This window comes from Myotis brandtii, unplaced genomic scaffold, assembly GCF_000412655.1.
Source record: "Myotis brandtii unplaced genomic scaffold, ASM41265v1 scaffold43, whole genome shotgun sequence".
Lineage (NCBI taxonomy): Eukaryota > Metazoa > Chordata > Mammalia > Chiroptera > Vespertilionidae > Myotis > Myotis brandtii.
In genome coordinates, this window is record NW_005366455.1 from 2,206,419 (window position 1) to 2,226,367 (window position 19,949).

The 19,949-nt window shown below is 40.8% G+C and overlaps 1 protein-coding gene across 1 annotated transcript in view; it reads left to right on the forward strand.

Moving 5' to 3' along the window:
* The window catches only part of KLF7 (Kruppel-like factor 7 (ubiquitous)), a 93,973-nt gene that overhangs the window by 38,203 nt on the left and 35,821 nt on the right, over positions 1-19,949 (forward strand). Inside the window, exon 3 of the mRNA XM_014546089.1 lies at positions 9,032-9,662. Within this exon, the coding sequence (XP_014401575.1) occupies positions 9,032-9,662 (631 nt within the window). The remainder of the gene's footprint in view (positions 1-9,031; positions 9,663-19,949) is intronic.

Consider the following 19,949-nt stretch of genomic DNA (forward strand, 5'->3'; position numbering starts at 1 on the left):
AACCTGTGACACGCGTGTCAGAGGTGACACGTGAACTCATTTTTTTGGTTGATTTTTCTTTGTTAAATGGCATTTAAATATATAAAATAAATATCAAAAATATAAATCTTTGTTTTACTATGGTTGCAAATATCAAAAAATTTCTATATGTGACACAGCACTAGAGTTAAGTTAGGGTTTTTCAAAATGCTGACATGCCAGCTCAAAAGGTTCGCCATCACTGTCCTAGGGCAATGGAGACTAAGGAGAAGATAAACAAATGGGACTACATCAAAATAAAAAGCTTCTGTACAGCAAAAGAAACCATCAACAAAACAATAAGAAAGCCCACTGCATGGGAGAACATATTTGCCAAGGATATTTCAGATACGGGTTTAATCTCCAAAATTTACTGAGAACTCATACAGCTTAACAAAATGAAGATAAATGATCCAATCAAAAAATGGTCAAAGGACCTAAATAGACACTTTTTGAAAGAGGATATACAGAAGGCCGAGAGACATATGAAAACATGCTCAAAGTCACTAATCATCCAAGAGATGCAAATCAAAACAACGAGATACCATCTCACACCTGTCAGAATGGCTATCATCAACAGATCAACAAACGACAAGTGCTGGTGAGGATGTGGAGAAAAAGGAACCCTCTTGCTCTGCTGGTGGGAATGCAGACTGGTGCAGCCACTGTGGAAGACAGTATGGAGTTTCCTCAAAAAGTTAAAAATGGAACTCCCATTTGACCCAGTAATCCCACTTCTAGGACTATATCCCAAGTCATCAGAAACACCAATCAGAAAGAATATATGCACCCCTATGTTCATAGAGGCACAATTTACAATAGCTAAGATTTGGAAACAGCCTAAGTGCCCATCAGCAGATGAGTGGATTAAAAAACTGTGGTACATCTACACAATGGAATACTACGCCACTATAAAAAAGAAGGAACTTTTACCATTTGCAACAGCATGGATGGAACTGGAGAGCATTATGCTAAGCGAAATAAGCCAGTCGGAGAAATATAAATTTCACATGGTCTCACTCATATGTGGGATATAATGATCAACATAATTTGATGCACAAGAATAGATCCAGAGACAAATGGAAGGCGAGTGGGGGCGGGGGTTAGAGAGCAATCAAAGGACTTGTATGCATGCATATTAGCATAACCAATGGACACAGATATTGGGGCGGTGGGGGCTTGCCTGGGGTGGGAATGGCTGTGGGGGGGTCAAGCATGGAAAAAGGAGACATATTTAAAACTTTAGACAATAAAAAAAGAAAATGAAATGTATTTTAATAAACACTACCTTTATAGTGTGCATACATTTTGGGGGGACACCCTGTATATACGAACAAATATTTTCCATTATGTTGGAATCGTTTGGGGAGGAGAAACCCTGAAGAGGTTTCAGTAGAAATTCCCCAACGTTCACGTTTATTTAGAATTCAGTTAATTTTCACAGCATTGTCTCTCAGAATGTACAAATTACTAGAGAAAAATATTTAATTGGGTTTCAGCTCCAGCAACCGTGAGAAGCAGTGGAAAGGAATGCGATCTTGGCGGTTCCAGTGCTGTGGTTATTTTGCAGAGCACAGCAGTTCTGAGTGATGTGTAATCCTGCTGCACCTCTGGGGTGTGCTATCGATGGTGTGTGTTTTTTAACCTAATAGCTAAGAAATGCAGCAAGAGATTTTCACTTATCCCATATACTTGCTTACCCACATTTTCTAGATTAAATTCATTCTCTCCTAACCTTCCACCCTAATATTCTTTGGCAGTGAAAGCCAGGAAAAAGTAAATATTTATTTAAAATTTTTACAGGCATCACTTTCTAGAGCTTACAAGGTTGATGGTTGTCACTGGTTCATATATGCTCCCAGCCCTGAGTGAGGTTCAGTGTTAGATTCTCCTTCTCAAACCTGTTGTGAAATGTTGAAACCTCGGAAGATGGGCAACAGAGTTTAAGTGCTTGGTGTCTGAGGTTCTTCCATGGGCTTACTGGGCTTTTTAATCATAGGGCTTCTCTCCCCTCCTGCAACCTCTGAGAGAAATGGTACCAGAACTCTCTAGCCATGTAGTTTACTTCCTTTCCCATCTTTCAATTCGGATCTAATTTTAAAAGACGAGAAATGTGTCCGAACCGTTACATCATATCATCCTTGGGAGGGAAATTAAATCATACAGTTCCCATAAATACCAGTCTTTGCAATCTTACAGAGGTTTCCGCGCTGGTGTCAGGTCACAGAAATAAAGATTTTAAGTTAGAAAAGGATGAATATTTTAGAAGATCACTTTTAAAAAGAAGCCCCCAACTACCTGCTACCAGTAGTTTGTTTGTGTCACTTGAAATTTTTACTCTGGGATGTATATGAAGATTGCAAAGCATAAAAGAGTGATTCAGCTTTGGGACACTCCCAGGAGAAAGGTAAGAGATTCACCTCCCTGTTTCTGTGCTTCATCCTCTCTGGGGACTATGGCACCATGGTTAATAGCACGTGACAAAACCACACATAATAAATGTCAGGAAGGGGCTCCCATGGGCAGCCACGTGCAGTGCACCTGTGTGTGCAGTTACTTGGGTGAGCATTCTTTCTGGGAACCCAAGTGCACCCCTTCCTCACTGGGAAAAGCATCATTGGCATCATCAGTATTATCATCATCATCACCAGGTCAAGGTCTCATCTCAGAAGAAGTATGGCTTTGAAAATTTCCATGAAGTGGGAAGCTGTATTTCCCCATAAATTTGAATCTGTGTTCTTTCTCCAATTGGTTTCTCTTTGCACTTTTAACTCTTGGGTATTTTAGGTGAATGAAATAGGTGAAATATCTGGGATTAAGGGCAGCTGGCTAAAGGGACCACAAATGACTAATAATTGATTACAAACATAGGGTGGCATTTTATTTCAGTGGCTCTGTATTATCCCAGGGGGGGTGGTGGGGGGGAACACATTAGCAAAATGCAATTTCTTTTATTTATTTATTTATTTATTTATTTTTTGACTCACCAACTCAAATATATATGGCTCCAAAGACTTCAAATAATTACTCAAGGCAGTATTATTGAGTGGTGGCAAAAATATTGGACCAATGACTTTGTCTTCTGATAAAATGAAAAAACACAGAAATAAAAACCTAGAATATTTTGTGTTCTAAACACTTGGTTTTAGAGGGATGGCATTGAGGAACCTGGACTAGAGTCTGCCCACCCGAACATAGATATAATTACAGTGGTGGTGATGGAATGGGGTTGTGAGGTGATTCCAGTTCATTTTTTTTTTCGTAAAGTTCTAACTCTTACAACTCTATGCCACTTCAGACACTGAGACAGCTCTGCCATCCGAGATAACACAGGTACAAGTTTAGCTCTAAATGATAGTTTTTACTGTTTGAGAACTCACGTGGTATAACTACTATGATCATTACTTTTAAGGAGATCATGATCTTAATAAACCAGCCATATCACCAGTTTATGGGCTCTTAGATTCATTTTGGAGATTCTGTTTATTTGTCCAGGATTGAAGAGGGGTGGCTTTCAACACTTGGCAGTCAGTGTATTTTCTTAACTCCATTTTTTTCTAGACCAGGCTTCTTGCAAGAGATAGACTTTATGTTGAACTCGGAATGAAAATGATTAGTGGGAGGGAAGATGAAAGATTGTGCCAAGCATGTGGGCATAACAGAAAGTAAAGGAAAATAGGCTAAGGATATCCTTTCAGGAGAGTTAAAGGGGAAATGGCAAAAGAGTCTAGAGATGTTTGTAATCCTAACTGGCAAGTTTCAAGTAATTTATGATGAGATAAGGATCGGTTGAACGAAGATCATTTTTGTACTCTTGGCATCATCATGCCCCTATATGACTTAATTTCTTACATATCTGTTGATTCCGTGAAAGTAACTACCTTTTGCCAACAGCAAGGAGATTTTGGTGAACTTAATTTGTGCTACAAGACTTGGGATATCCTGTTCTCCATCAACTTCTGACTTTGTAACCTATCATGGAAGTAGTAGGCCTGACAGTAATAGATTTGAACTTTTTTTTTTTAACTAGGTCTTGGATTATCTCTTATTTATTTATTTATTTATTTATTTATCTATCTATGTGTCCATTGGTTTGGCTTATATGTATGCATACAAGTCCAAGGATTATCTCTTTTAAAAAAATTTATTGTTGAAAGTAATAAAGATGGATTAGTGGGGGAAAGGAGAAATTTTCTTCTTTAATAAGCATTTCAACTAGTAATAAGGCTATGAACAAAATGGAGAAGGTATTTAAAAAGATTTAAGGATGATCATTTCAAAACTAATTTCATGTGATATTTGTTAGGAAACTGGGAGAAGAAACCATGCATTTCAAAGTTAAGATATCAGAAAGCCTTCAAAAAGCTCATCTGTGATTCACTAAGAAGATCACTTTGTACTGGGCACATTTCCTTCCCATTGCTGACTCTGAAGGATTTTTGAGGGGGTGGAGGTTGAGCCAGTGGCTCAAGCATTTAGTTGTATTGTTAGGTGAGGCTGAGGGCTGAGGGAAGCCTCCTTTCTCCAAGGTGAGGTACTAGACGTATTTGTCATTGAGATATGCCAGCTTCGATTTGAAGTTTGTTGAGAGTGTTGGTTTTGGTAGACAAACATTTGAATTCTATATCCCAATTTACAATCTGGAGATGCTCCTCCTTTGCTGTTGGGTTGTTTTCTTCTCTTTCTTTCTCTCTCTTTTGAAATTATTTGGACTTACAGAAAAGTGGCAAAAATAGTACATACAGTCCCATCTACATGTTGCTCAGCTTCCCCTAATGTTACATAACCAAAGCATAATGATCAGAACCAAGAAATTGCCACTAATACGATACCATTAACCAATCTGTACGCTTTATTTGAAATACATATTCTCCCCACCAATGTCCTTTTTAAAATCCAGGATCCAGGCCAGGATTCATTGCATTTAGTTGTTATGTCTGTCTCCCAGTCTCCTTCAATCTGTGACAGCTTTTCAGTCTTCCGTTGTTCGTCATGACCTTGATACTTCTAAAGAGTACTGGCTAGTTATTTTGTAAAATGCCCCTCAATTTGGATTGGTCTGATGTTTTCTCATGATTAGGTTGAGGTTATTTATTTTTAGCAGGAATGACACAGAAAAACATTGTGCCCTTGACAGCCTATCATATCAGGGGTGCATGATATAAATGTTTCTTATTACTAGTGCTGCCAACTTTGATCATATGGTTAAGGTGGTACATGCCAGGTTTCTCTACTGTAAAATTATTTTTTGTCTTTGTAATTAATAATTTGTTGGGAGGTACATGTTGAGACCAGGCAAATACCTTGTTTCTCAATATACTTCCATCTACTAATTTTAACATCCATTGTTGATTCTTGCCTGTAGTCATTATTACTTTGTTGTTTGCCTAATGGAGATTTTTCTATATCTATCCTTCCTTCTATGTTTATTAATTGTAATTTTACTGTAACGAGGAGCTGGCCCTTCTTTATCTGTTTATTTATCCTATTATTTATTTATATCACTATGGACTCATAGATATTCATTTTATTCCATTGGTGAGCATCAATTATTGCCATCATTCATTTTTTTTTGTTCAAATTGTCCATATTTGGCCATTCAGAGATCCTTCAAGTTGGCTTCTGAGTCTCTTTGACATATACCACAAGATAGTCTAGGCTCATCTTTTCTAGTCTTTTCCCAGCCTTTGAATCAACTATTTCTCCAAGGAGTCCTGTTTCCTTTATTGGATAATGACTTTTAGAAACCAAGATCACGGTGCCAGGTGTTCTCATTGCTTGGGGGGGTATCTTTGCTTGTAGATTCTTCCCATAGACAAAAGTAGGCAATAGATGTATATAGACTCATATATGTTTATACACATTTATTTCTATGTATACCTCCGTGTGGGTATATTAAAATCTATAAATAATGATGTCTAAAATTCTAATTAAACATCATAGGCATTTCTTAAGGGAGTTCTTATAATCATTAAAGAAGAACATTGGAGACAAACTTTTTTTTTTGGCTTAGAAATACTCTAACATTAAAACCCTCCTCGTTCTTAACATTTTAATCTCCAACATTTTTGATGGGTTTCTGATTGACAAATCTTCTCTATCTAAGCTATATCTCTAGCAGATATTACAAGCAGATTTCTCAAAACAAAAATTATTCCACAGTGATTTCATAGGACTATCCAGCACATCCTAATGGTTACTCATGCTTTTCTAATTCTTAGCTTTAATAAGAATGCCCTGTATTAGGATTGCAAGTGACAGCCTCTTATAAGTGGTCCAGATTTTCCTTTATACTGAGATCATTAGTGTGACTCATGTTCACCTGGGACTCAAACTAGAGCATACTGGGTAGGTTATTATTTTTTTAAATATATTTTTATTGATTTCAGAGAGGAAAGGAGAGGGAGAGAGAGATAGAAACATCAATGATGAGAGAGAATCACTGATTGGCTGCCTCCTGCATGCCCCCTACTGGGGATCGAGCCCACAACCCGGGCATGTGCCCTTGACTGGAACCTAACCTGGGACCCTTCAGTCCCCAGGCCGACACTCTATCCACTGAGCCAAACCAGCGAGGGCAGATAGGTTATTTTTTAATCCTCCCAGAAGAGTATGTAAATGTGTTGAGAATATCTCAGTTCCTCAGAACTCTGAACATGAAGCGATATGAGCTTTCTAACAATCACAGCAATGTCTAGTGACTTTCAAATATTTGAGCTACAAAGTATATAAGAGGACATGGCATACAAAAGCTCTATCTATAGACAGTGGTGGCTGGGGGTATAAAATAAGTACTTGCATGTGAGGCAGGGAACTGCCTCAAGTACTGCTTATAACTCACGATTCAGCTGATTTTTACCTGGAACATACCTGTGTCTCAAAGGTCTGGTTCTGCCCTTTGGGCAGAGCTGAAGAAGCACTACAGTTGTCCCAGAACACATGTATTGGTGACCATTTCTAGGATTGCTAGCGTCAGCATGGTCCAGGATAGGATGTCAGCGGATGGCTTTGTGTAGATCCGAGTAAAGTAGCATGACTAAAGTAAAGTTGATTTTATGTTTGTTTAATAGTCATTATGTACCTGTCGAGTGCCAGACACTGTGCTTGGGATGGTTTGAAAAGAGAAGGGGAGGTTTAAGGGAGGTTTCAGGAGTAAGATCTTTTAATTCAGAAGTGAACTGACTGGAGCTAACACTGAGGGCTTTAATACTAGAGAGAATAAAGTTATAATTTCCAGCAATGAGATAGAAAAAGGAAAGGGCAATTTTTGAGACATGGAATTCAGAAAAGGGGCAAGTGAGGATAATGCAGATTTCTAGCCTGAGAAGGTGGTAGTGCTGTTTTCAAATATAAAGTGGTCGGAAGCTACTGGCAAGAGCTATTGTTTAATAAATAAAATAGAATCAAAAGTTACTTTTCCAATAAGCGTTCCTTGATTAATACCTCCACATGATAGAGTGTAGAATTCCTTGCCCATTCATCCCCTAAGAACTTATCACCACACTTTATGTTGCTTGCTATCACCTTGCTTTGTAAACTCATGTCATTTTTAGCTTGTAATTGTTTATTCTGTCCCTGCATCACATGGACCTACTACTGTCTCCTTCTAACACAGAGAGAACCTCGAACCTTGCTGTGGACACTGTAGTTGAATGAACACTTGTGACTTGAGTGTTGAATGAAGACTGGAACCAGTCATTAGTTTATACTATTAAAAACCAGTAGTGAGACCCAGAGGTGAATCATAGCTAAAAATCTGTTTTTCTTATTCAGTAATGCAGAGTTTTACCCGAGGTTGATTACAAAACCAATCTTTTGAAATGTCACCACAGTAAAATCTTTGACAGATACAACACAGCTAGGTATATCATTAAAATATATTCTGAACAGAATAAAAGCCTAGAATCAGAACATTGGTTGAAAACATAGAAGCTCTATGGAGGCAGTAAATTAAGAGCTAGTCATATTTTAAATTTGCCATCGGTATTTCTTTGTTGAAGTTCAGGAGTTAGAACAAATTGAGCTGGTGTAAGTTAGCACCATGGTTTTATACAAGATTCTGGCAGACTAGGATTTTTAAGTGAGGAGAGCTTTTAGACCAGAAATGTAAATACCCATTTTTGCCATAAAAGTGCTTCCACCATCTTACAAAGACCCACATTACCAGGGATGAAGATTTGTTGAAATTCGGAACTTCTCGTTCCCTTTTCTCTATTTCTTTACCAGGTGGAAGCTTTATGTTGAAATTAGATGGGGTTTTATCATTGACAAGTCAAATAGCTGTGTTTGAACTTGTTTTGATCACATAGAGATGTTAAACCATGGTAATGGACTCATGCTCCTGGCTACAAAATAGGTAGCAATTATATTTTTAACAACTTCCTGTAAACTCGGGGTTTTGTCTTGTACATCAAAGGTGTTACAGAGGCATTCTTTTATAACAGTATTCATTCCTGATGGTTAGGCAGTCCATGTTCCAGGCAGGCCTTGACGTCGGCTGCTTGGGCCTTAGGTCGCCCCTTGGTTTGGGTGGACACGCTTTGTTTTTCAGAGCAAGTTGGAAAGTGGCTTAGTTTTGTGGTTTGCTCATCTAGTGGAGAAACGAAGTTGCACTGTGGGGAGTCTTGTCTTGGTATGAAAACCTTGTCTGATTCTATTGCTTCGTGCTTAGATGGGAGCTCCTAGGGAGGATCTCATCTGCTGAGTTGGACTGTGGGGCAGGAGGTCATTTTAACATTGAATGTTCTCTGAGATCTTGATGGTGTGAGATGGCCCTTCCGGTCCTCGAGTTCCCCATCAGCTCCAGCAGTTGAACTCCTAGAATGTGACCCTCTGAACCCTTCACGGGTACTCGGGGAGTGAATAACAAGGTCGTACCTGTCAGTAGGAGAACTCCACGTTCGAGCCATGAAACCCTTCTCTGTGTCTTCCTGAATCTGCCTCCTGTGCCTGTCAGCATGTGGCCTCCTGGTGTTCTTTGCCTCTGATAGCTGTTTCTCTCCCCCTCCTGCAGACATGCCTTGAATTGGAACGCTACCTGCAGACGGAGCCCAGGAGGATCTCGGAGACCTTTGGTGAGGACTTGGACTGTTTCCTGCGGGCTTCTCCTCCCCCGTGCATCGAGGAGAGCTTCCGGCGCTTAGACCCCCTGCTGCTCCCTGTGGAAGCGGCCATCTGCGAGAAGAGCTCGGCCGTGGACATTTTGCTCTCTCGGGACAAGTTGCTCTCGGAGACCTGCCTCAGTCTCCAGCCAACCAGCTCTTCTCTGGACAGCTACACAGCCGTCAACCAGGCCCAGCTCAACGCAGTGACCTCATTAACGCCCCCATCGTCCCCTGAGCTCAGCCGCCATCTGGTCAAAACCTCACAGACTCTCTCAGCCGTGGATGGCACAGTGACGTTGAAACTGGTGGCCAAGAAGGCTGCGCTCAGCTCGGTCAAGGTGGGAGGGGTGGCGACGGCGGCAGCAGCCGTGGCGGCAGCTGGGACAGTTAAGAGTGGACAGAGCGACAGTGAACAAGGAGGGGTAGGGGCCGAGGCATGCCCCGAAAACAAGAAGAGGGTTCACCGCTGTCAGTTTAACGGGTGCCGGAAAGTTTATACAAAAAGCTCCCACTTAAAGGCCCACCAGAGGACTCACACAGGTAGTGGTACAAGTCGGCCGCACGTGGCTTCTTCTTTTTCCTCCCTTAGCCTCCTGGTGGGAAGGGCTTCTCTCTGTTCATCCCTGCCAACTAGGAGGTGATAGAGAGGCAGGAGGGCCTGGGTGGGGACGCACATGACTCACTTGTTGCCTTAAGATCTCAGGTTGCCCTGAGCACAGCACACGGGTGTGTCCCTCGCGGGCTGTGAGATCCGTTCAGAGGCCATGCCCCCCGCAGCATAGGATCAAACAGTTCCCAGGATGCCGGAGCGGGGCCCAGCCCTTGTAGTGACTCACAGCCCTCCGTGACACATGCGCTTGTCACTCTCTGACACTTTTCATTGTTTTGTGAGTGTAGTTCTGCCGTTCAATCAACCCCGGCATCCGAGGAGGTACAGTGGAAAGAATTCACAGTTAAACAAGGGAGCTGGGGTGTCCCCCTTCCCTCTTTGCCCAGCATCCCTGATTTTTCATCAAAGTCACCAACAGCAGGAGGGTTTCAGAGTTCATTAGATGCGATCATTCTATAATTAATTGGCATCTCCTCTTTTGCATTGTTCTCTGGCGCATGCTTTATGGAGAGATGGCGGAATGGCTTTTTAATGAGCTTGTTACCGAGGAGTTGCTGAAGTGATTACATTGCTATGTGTGTGGTGGGGGTGGGCGGGGACCGACGGGGACTGTATTTTCCTCAGGACTTGTGTAGCGACTCCCAGGAATCAGATTGATCTTTGGAGCAAATGGGATAATTTGGAAGAGTGGGATTTACCGAGAAAAGGCTGACATTGGCGCTTCCCTTGGAACTGGTCTTTGTTCTCTGCTTTGAGATGGAAGCGTCGGGCTGGGGTCTCTTCTTGGTGTTAGCATCCTCGGAGCAATTACTGTCGTTGGTGGGTTTTAAATGAGTCCTTGGCAGTGTATTTGCCTGTATGGGCTTTGCCTGCTGCTTGCACAGTATAAGCTGAATAGGGAACCCTCCAAATGTCTAAGCAACAGAGTAAGTATTGTTGGAGAGAAGTGGGTGATACATCTAAGTTAGGAGGTGTCTGGCGAGAGTTCTTTCGGGGCTCACCACTTGTCTTTCTGGTGCTCTTGTGGGCTCTTTCTGATGGCTTGTGGGCTGTGCCACCAAGGGGATGTGCAGTGCAAAGTTCATTGGCTGGAATAGCAGAAAACCTGGGTTCTAGTTTTAACTCTGCCACTTCCTCGCTCAGTGACCTTGAATGTGTCCCTTTGCCTCATGGGCCTCATTGTCCACATCTGTCATATAATCTGACTCTTAAAGCCCCTGTCAGCTCTACCGTTCTGGGGCCTGTGGAATGCCTTTGTTCAGCACAGAGGAACTTTCCTGAATAGAGATGTATAATGTGACTAGAAGAAATCACTGTCTTGAACCACAGAGTTACAGTATTCCCATGGGAGGGTGAGGGCTGACATTGCTTCCTCTGAGCACTGGACTTAGGCATGCACTCCTCCGATTCTGTACTTAATTCCCCGTGGCTCTTGCTCGGTTCATGGGAAGGTTTCCTAACATCACTTCTGCGTCCTGGGGCTCAGGTGCAGAATTCCACTCACAGTTCCCATCAGAGTTTGGGTTCAAGTTCTCCACTCCACATACACCAAGGCTAAGGCTTCCTGTTGTCAGCGTTATTTCTCCCTGATGTTGTCCTGACGGTCGTTTCTTTCTCAAGTCAATGAGTAAAGCAATGACAAGCCATTGCAGTGTTCCAGACTTCAGTCGTGACTCATCTCCCGCTCCCCACAGGAAACTAGAGAAAGCAGGATGAGGTGAGAATGTCCAGTTTTGTTTGGGTTGTGGAATGCATGCTGGTGGACACATTTCTGAATTATTGACAGTAAGACAGGCTACGTCCTGCCTTGTGTGGTGGCTGGACAGCTCTGGGGAAGCAGAGATTCCTTCGGCGGGGAAGCCCAGAGCATTTTTTTCTTTTTTTAATCCCTTCTTCCCAAAAGATGTGTCAGAAGGACAACTCTTTGGAGTGTTGTGTTATTTGGTGCTTTGTTTGGGGGGCATTGTGTACTTGGTGATTGTCAAGGTGGAGCTCATGTGTTCCCCAGCACCTATGCCCACTTACATGGGGTGGACGCCTCCACGTCGGGAAGTCGCCCAGGGAGGCACCACGCATTATTGGAAAGGCAGCGGTGCAGAATGGTTGAGAGCAGGGCTTTGTAGGCAGGTGGACTTGGCTTTGAGCTCTGGCTCTACCACTTCCTGGATTTATGACCTGGATAAGTTATTTATCTTCACTGGGTCTCATCTTCTTTATCTGGAAGATGGGGACAGCTGTGTTCACCTCCTAGATTGCTTTGAGGATTAAATGAGAAACTATATGCAAAATACTTGTAAAAGCTTATTAAAAGACTAGAGGCATGATGCACGAAATTCGTGCAAGAGTAGGCCTGCGCAGCCCCGGCTGCCTCAGCCCTCGCAGCTTGGCTTCGTCTGGACAGGACAGTTATCCGGACGGTCGTTCTGCTGTTCAGCTGTTCGGTCGATTTGCATACTATGCTTTTATTATTATAGATAGCATATGGTTAGTTGTAGATTTTACTATTGCTGTTGATGTGGATTAGTGATGATTGCATGAAAATAAAGCCCCGCAACTTTAAGTCACTTAGCCAAAGTAAAGTATAGGCAAAGAGCAAGAAGCTTTTCTGTCCTCACTCCCGCACTTTCTGTGTGGGGCTGATGATGTTCATAGACACTGGTAGTGGAGGGTGAGACTGGACATGCAAGCATTGGCCATTGACGTTGTCACTAATGTGACCAGGGCTTTTCGAAGACAACATAGGAAGCAATTGCCTGGCATCCTCAAAGCCAAGCATGGAGGGAAAAGTAGCTGCTGTAAGAAAGAGAAACAGACAGGAGAGAGGCAGAGGTGGGGATGAGGGATAGGGAGAGGGAATATGAATTAATTTGGATTAAGTGGATGAGAATCAGAAGTATTTATTTGGAATTGGTGTGAATGGGGCACATGGGGAACTGCAAACAAAGGTGATAATTTATGTGGTGTGGATGAACTAAGAATAATGGAGAAAGCATGAAGGATGGAATCAAATTAAGTGCAAGCATATCAAGGAAATGGACTAGTAAAAGCTCGAGGGCAAAGGTATATGGTGATGGGAATTCAGGAAGAGTCTGCTGATATGAGTGAGTGGGCTGGGGAGAGCGGCTGACCTACGGTTGAAATACAGTCTAAAAAAATGGGTTCTGGTTGGATTCAGGCAAGTTGTTGTAACACAGGGCTCACTTTAATTCAGTGAAAAGATTTCCTTATCTTTCAGTTGGGGAAGTGTTTGGGGCCAGAAAAAAAATGAGAAAACTATTCAAGAGAAATAGAGGAAATATTGGCATTTTGTTCTCTAGAGTTATATGTGTGGTTCTCTCTTCTATATGTTCATATATTGAAAAGGAGACAGTTGCAAAAATGAAATAAAATAATGTGCGGGTCTCTGTCTATGCATAAGAAAGACAGTACTTTGTTAGTAAGCTGGCATTGCTTGCATTGAGGAATTTTTCAAGTGTTATTCATTTAATCTTTATATAGCTAGAATTTAGAATTTACTGAGCTGGAAAAGAAAGGTATAAAAAAAACCCCCCCCCCCACACACTCCAAACCCTTTGGTTGGTTTTTGAGGATGCTGAATCCTTTAAACTTTTTGCCCTGGAGGATGTTAGGCAATGAGGTGATTTTTTTTTTTCCCAGGTAGCAGATGTTCAAGTTGGTAGCTTGGGCACAAATGCTGATTACCTAAGGAGGTGAAGTTATGGATGGGGGACTCAGGGGTGGGTTGGGCGGGGGGGGGGGGGGAGAAGATGAGGCAGAGCCTGGGACAAAGGGAATATTGTGAAGTAGCAGAATCTCAGTGAGAGGAAGCACATAAAAATGGACATATGGTTTATTCATTGGGAAGAGCACTTAGTGCTGGCATGAGTATAAATGTCCTTCAGCGGCCAAACCGTTCAGACCTTTCTCTCCCACTCTGTTTGCTGGTCTTTGTATAATGTATTTTTCTTTCTCAGTAATTCAACCATTATGATCATAATTTTATCCATCTTCTCGGAGTCAGCTAAGTAATCCTAATATTTTGATGCAGGAGAAATCTTTACTTTCAGTTTCCCCCAAATCACCATTTTGCTCATTTTTAGCAAAAATCAAATTTGTTAAACTGTTAGTAGATTCTATGCAAAAAGAAAAATAATTATTTTTTACATTTCTTCTTGATCACGTCTGAGATGGAAAAAAAAGCATCTGATTGAAATGATGCTTTGTGTTCAATGAGCAGACTTTCCTAGTATGGAGATTCATATGAAAGCTTGTTCACATTTACACAAGGAAGAATGAATCCTGTTGGTAGTTAGAACAAAGGCCAGCAATGAAATCTTTGGTTGTTGGTCACAGAGGAGGGAGAAAGGAGGCCACGTTCTCACATGTGCTATTTGGAGGGTCCTCTCTAGGGACTGGGCTTGCTTTAGTCTAATATATGGGTGGTGATGAGCACATTCTAGATTTTGCAATGGAGGGCGTAAAGGGATGTTTTCAGGTGGAAAGGTAATACAAGTGTGCAATTAGCATTTTATATCTGCTTTGGGGCAGGTCATAATGAATTAAGATGAGGTACAATCTCTAAGTTTAATTAGGATTTAGGGAAATAGTTTGCTTTTAAATGAAAAGGTGTCTAAAAATATTACAAACAAAAAGATGAGTGTTGTGTTTAAGAGACAAACAAAGTGCTTATTTTATACATATAATGAAAGTTCTTTAAAGGTGAAATATACATTACTTATTCAACAAACATAAAGCACTTGCAGTGCATTTTTTGAAGTCTTCTAAAAATATAACCCTTTTAATCCTCATATTAACATAATGACATAGGCACTATTTTTATTTCATAAATGAGGAAAATGAGGTCCAGAGAGGTCAAGTAACTCGTCCAACTTCACATAACTCTTAGGTGGCTGGTCCAGGATGCTAATAAGACACTGTTGCTCCCATCCAAGCTCTGTTATGCTAGCTAATGAAGGAAAAAGAAGTCAAGTAGATATTTTTCTTAATAACCCATTAGTAAGAAGAAATGAGAAACATATAGTTGAAATACAAATTGACAATGGAAAATACTTTAAGTGTCTCCTCAATAGATAAAAGTTGGGCAGGTCTTTAAAACGTAGTGCATCATCAAATGACTAAGACCCAGAACAAGGAAATTACAAAGAAATGGTGTTCCATTTCCAGGCCCATTGTTGTTACTACTGTAGCTACTGTTATGTGATCATTATTATTAAACCAGTTTTTTAACCTTAGGATTAAGGAGAGACTTTTTTGTCACAGCCCCAATACACTCATTAAAATGACAAGTGTTAGCACTCTATACCTGTGAAATAAGAAAGGCAAACATTATCACATACAGGGGAAACTGAGGACCAAAAATATAAATATGTCTTAGCTCAAGTTATACAACCCGCCATGGGCAGAAGTAAAATTTGACCACTATCTCCTGTCCCTTAGGCGTGCATCTTATTTAATAGATCATCTTGCTTCTTATTTACTTTGTTCATTCAGTCATTCCATGAACGGGTATTAAGTGCCCATAGATGTCAGGCGCTGTGCCACGGACACAGAATTTATAGAATTGGGTTGGGCAGAGGGGAAGGCTAAAGGAAGACAAAGCGTTAAGTGGGTGTGGGGGAGGCTCCTGTCACTGGTCAGAAGCAGCATGGATGATTCTGAGATAAAAAGTCACTTTTCTCTTTCTGGACAGGGCATTTATGGATGCTGTTCATGTTTTTAAATGATGCCAATGTGATAAAACACTAATTTATATAAATAGAAGCCCTGTTTCAAGGTCAGGCATATCAGCAGGACAAAATTAAATACTTTAGTCTAGAATTCTAGGGGGCCCATCAACCACTTTCAACCTCCTTGGTGCCATAGATAAGAATTCTTTGAATTTATACAATAGCAACTGAAATAGGGCAATTTTAAGACACTGAAGGGCCTTTAATATTCTGAGACACAGGGCTGCTAATGTTTATCCATGTATTGAGGCAGAAACTCATTAAACCCCGATTATGGGAGGGAAACTAGAATACGAGTTAACTGTTCAGTTCACAAAGTAAAGAGAGTTTAATAGGAGCATTTGGCATCTTGGATTTAGCGTATTCAAGATTTAAAAGAGTTTGCAAAGAAGGAGTGTGAATGAGGTGGTGGAAAACAACTGATGGGAGAATTTATGAATCAGAAAATCTTCTGAGTTTCACCCATGATAATTTAGCAATATGCTAGCTTTTAACATTTATGAAGATAAATCTAGCTAAACATATATTGGGTATAACTTAAACTCAGCATATATACAGCAAGCACATTTATTTTATAATTATAATGTGGTAATAAGTGTAGGCTTTGGGACATTCCTATTCCAGATGTCCTTTTAATGGATAATTAGTAGTCATGAAGTAAATGAACATGTTAAAATAAGGATGGAGGAGAAAGTCAAAACATGAAGTTAATATATATTTCATCAGACACTATTTATTGAAAACCTACTATATGAGACACTATTCCTTCCCCATCTCTGAGGACCTTGCTTTTTGATGCAAAAGCCTGAAATACGTTTTCATCGAGTTATTATATTTGGAAACTGATCTCAATAGAGAACAGAGCATGGGTTGTGGGTGGGAGGTAAGATGGAGGGAAGAGAATAGAGGAATCTCATTTCAAAAAAGGCAGCGGAAGCAATAGAATTTTATAAACTTGAGGATTTAAAGATGAAGTCATCCCTGATAGAGAAGAGAAAAGGAAGGCCATGAGGAGACTGCATAGTTGAAGGAATGACATGGGGAAGGCCAGCGTGAACTTTAAAGAAAACTTCCCTTTAATAACTAGATGATGTACAGAAGCATTTCTGTTATAATACGAACGTTAATGACTATGATGTTCATAGCCATTCAGTACATATTATATTAGGAGGTTTGAGGAAAGTTAAATGGAGCTTTCTAAAGAGTGCAGACTAAGATTATATAAAAATTAATTGTAGTAGGCAATATTTTTTTTATGTCTCCTTCAGTTGAAACATTAATGGAATAATTCTGTTTGAATCAAAAAAAGGGAATTTAAGGAGACCATATGTAAAAATAAAAGTGAAAACAAAACCCTTTTAAAAAAAACTTTGTAATGATTTATTTATTTTTAGTAATCTCTTTTTTTTACATTTTTAAAATTGATTTTAGAGAGAGGAAGGGAGAGAGAGAAACATCCATGTGAGAGAGAAATGGTGATCAGTTTGCCTCCAGCAAGCATGCCCCAACTAGGAATCAAACCCACAACCTGGGTATGTGCCCCGATGGAGGGAATTGAACCCGCCACCTTTTGGTGTACTGGATGATGCCACAGCCAACCGAGCCACATTGGCTTGTAATAATTCTTTTTTTAAAAATTGGTTAAGCGATAGCCTGTTTGGCTCAGTGGGTAGAGTGTTGGCCTGTGGACTGAAAGGTCCCAGGTTCAATTCCAGTCAAGGGCATGTACCTTGGTTGCAGGCACATCCCCAGTAGGAGGTGGGCAGGAGGCAGCTGATCGATGTTTCTCTCTCATCGATATTTCTCTCTCTCTCTCTCCCTTCCTCTCTGTGAAAAATCAATAAAATATATTTTTAAAAAATTGGACAGGTAAAGAATATTTTAAAAATATAAGGACAGGTAAAAAATATTTGTAAAATGGTGTATTTTTCTTTGAAGACGATCCAATTTGAACTGAGTAGAAACTAGAGTTAAAACCTTGAAAATGGATCATGAGCAAACATACTTTTTATTTAAGGAAGTTAGTTCTGATAAGTGAACCCAGCCCACATGGGCCTGTGTGTAATGGGACTCCAGCTCTGCCAGCGACTCCGGTACCAACGGAGAGAGCCGGGCTCTTTCTAACCAGACAGTTTCGATTTGTCCCCACCCTAATGGAGGCGAAGTGGATGGCCCTGGGCAAACCTGTTTCTGAAATCTCAATTCCTTCCTTTCTCATGCCCCACCTATACCTGCTGTTTCCTGCACGGAGCCACTTCCTGCCGCTGAAGCCTTCCTTTACCCTCCTTTGCAGCAGAAACGGTCTGGCAGCAGTGCACTGTGGATCAGTAGATCACACATCCATCAACCAGTGTACGATATTGAAATCTTTCTTTATTATTATTTTTAATGTTCAACTGTGGGAGACTCCATGGATTTGCAGGGATCTGTGAGACAAGCTGGGGGGGGGGGGGGATGGAGCTAGAACAGCATCCACCACCTCTACTCCCACCCTGACCCTCTCCCCTAGTACTAGATTTTCTACATTTTCCAAGAGTAACTTCTTTACAACCATGTAAAAAAGTAATATAGTGCCATGGCAGTTATTAAGCAAAATGTTAGTAGCAGCAAGACCATTCAAAGTCATCAAAAGCTAGTGACTTGAATGTGCCGGTTATTTGGCCAACCAGTGGTGGCATTGTCCCCCCCTCCTGCACCGTTCCCATGGTCAGTGTTAGGACCCACTAGCTTACAAATGAAAAGTAAAGCCACTGAAATTATTTAAGGGTGTCTGTAGTAAGAATAAGTTTGTCATGGACTGTCCCACATGTCCGTTCACCGTACCTTCTTTATCCTCTGTGCTTATTAAGTCTTGGGGCCTAACCCGCGATTGGACCTTACAGGCTTTCAGGGATGGAAGACCAGGTGCCCCACTACCAGTTCCTTATGGAACCTCAGTCCAGCTTTGTCCCAAACCAGGCCCACTTGGCAGACGCCCTTCCGCGTTGGACTCTGCATCTTTTCCTTTCTTTCCTTCAAAGGTTCTCTGCATTCAGGTTAGACCCCTTTTATTTTGTTTGCAGAATAATATGCATATATAATTTAAAACTCATTTTATGTTATAAAAACCACTCATCCGGTATCATAAAATATAACTTAGGTTTTTGTTGTTGTCTCTACCTTCAGAATATATCCTCTTTCCATTACTATAACTGACTTAATTTATGGAATTCAGTAAAGTAAAACAGTACTGTGCATGCTGTTTTCGGGTAACAATGTAAAATTTTTAAAAATCTCAAGTTTATTGGGACAGAACAGTTTCAACCATTTCACTAGGTGAGCTGAAGTTGATTAAAAGCCACCAATCCTTTTGTTGCAGACAGGAAGCTGACAAAGTTCTTTTCCTCCTTGGAAGAGTATTGCCCAGAGAGGTGCACTTTGGTGTGTAATGTCTTCCTCTAGAGCAGTGGTTCTCAACCTGGGAGTCGCGACCCCTCTGGGGGTCGAACGACCCTTTCACAGAGGTCGCCTAAGACCATCGGAAAACACATATATAATTACATATTGTTTTTGTGATTAATCACTATGCTTTATGTTCAATTTGTAACAATGAAAACATATCCTGCATATCAGATATTTACATTACGATTCATAACAGTAGCAAAATTACAGTTATGAAGTAGCAACGAAAATAATTTTATGGTTGGGGGTCACCACAACATGAGGAACTGTATTAAAGGGTCGCGGCATTAGGAAGGTTGAGAACCACTGCTCTAGAGCCCTTGCTGTGTTCATATCAAGATTTTGTAAGGAGGACTATAGATTGTTCCAATATTAAAGCCACTGTTATGAGAGAGGTTCTAGTTGTCTACTGCAGAATTATATAATCAGTGCCCTGAAGAATAGAGCCCAAGAAAAAGTATGAGTCTGGTACATATTCTAGTATAAATGAGAGTGTCCCAGCCGAGTGAGAAATTAACCTTTAGAGGTGAAAGGTCTTTCATTGTCATATAAATGGGAAAGAAATCAATCAATCATCTGGCATCAAATCTCGGCACATTGTACATTAAACTGACTTGCTGCCCTCTTCCCCCCCCCCCCCCAAAAAAAAAGAGTAGCAAGATGCAGTAGGAAATACTTTAGAATAGCTGTGCAGTAGTCCTATTTAAAAGTTGTCTGTCTTCATTTTGTGGGTTCACATGATTTAATGTCACCTCACTTGAATTCATTAGTGTGATTATGAACTTATAACATGGTGTTTGAACCCCTTTACTATAGGATATGCACACTCTTCACCTGTACTCAACGTCTATCGTAGAAAGGAAATAATGATTCTTCATATTGGATTCTCAGTTGGTCATGAGCCTATTGAAACTAGTATTGGTATTTTAAAAAGAGCAACAGAAGGTACATCTTCCTTCTCTGATATAGGTAATAAGACATTTTATGTTCCTAGTGTTCAGCAGAGAGTGTCCAAAATCAATATGAATA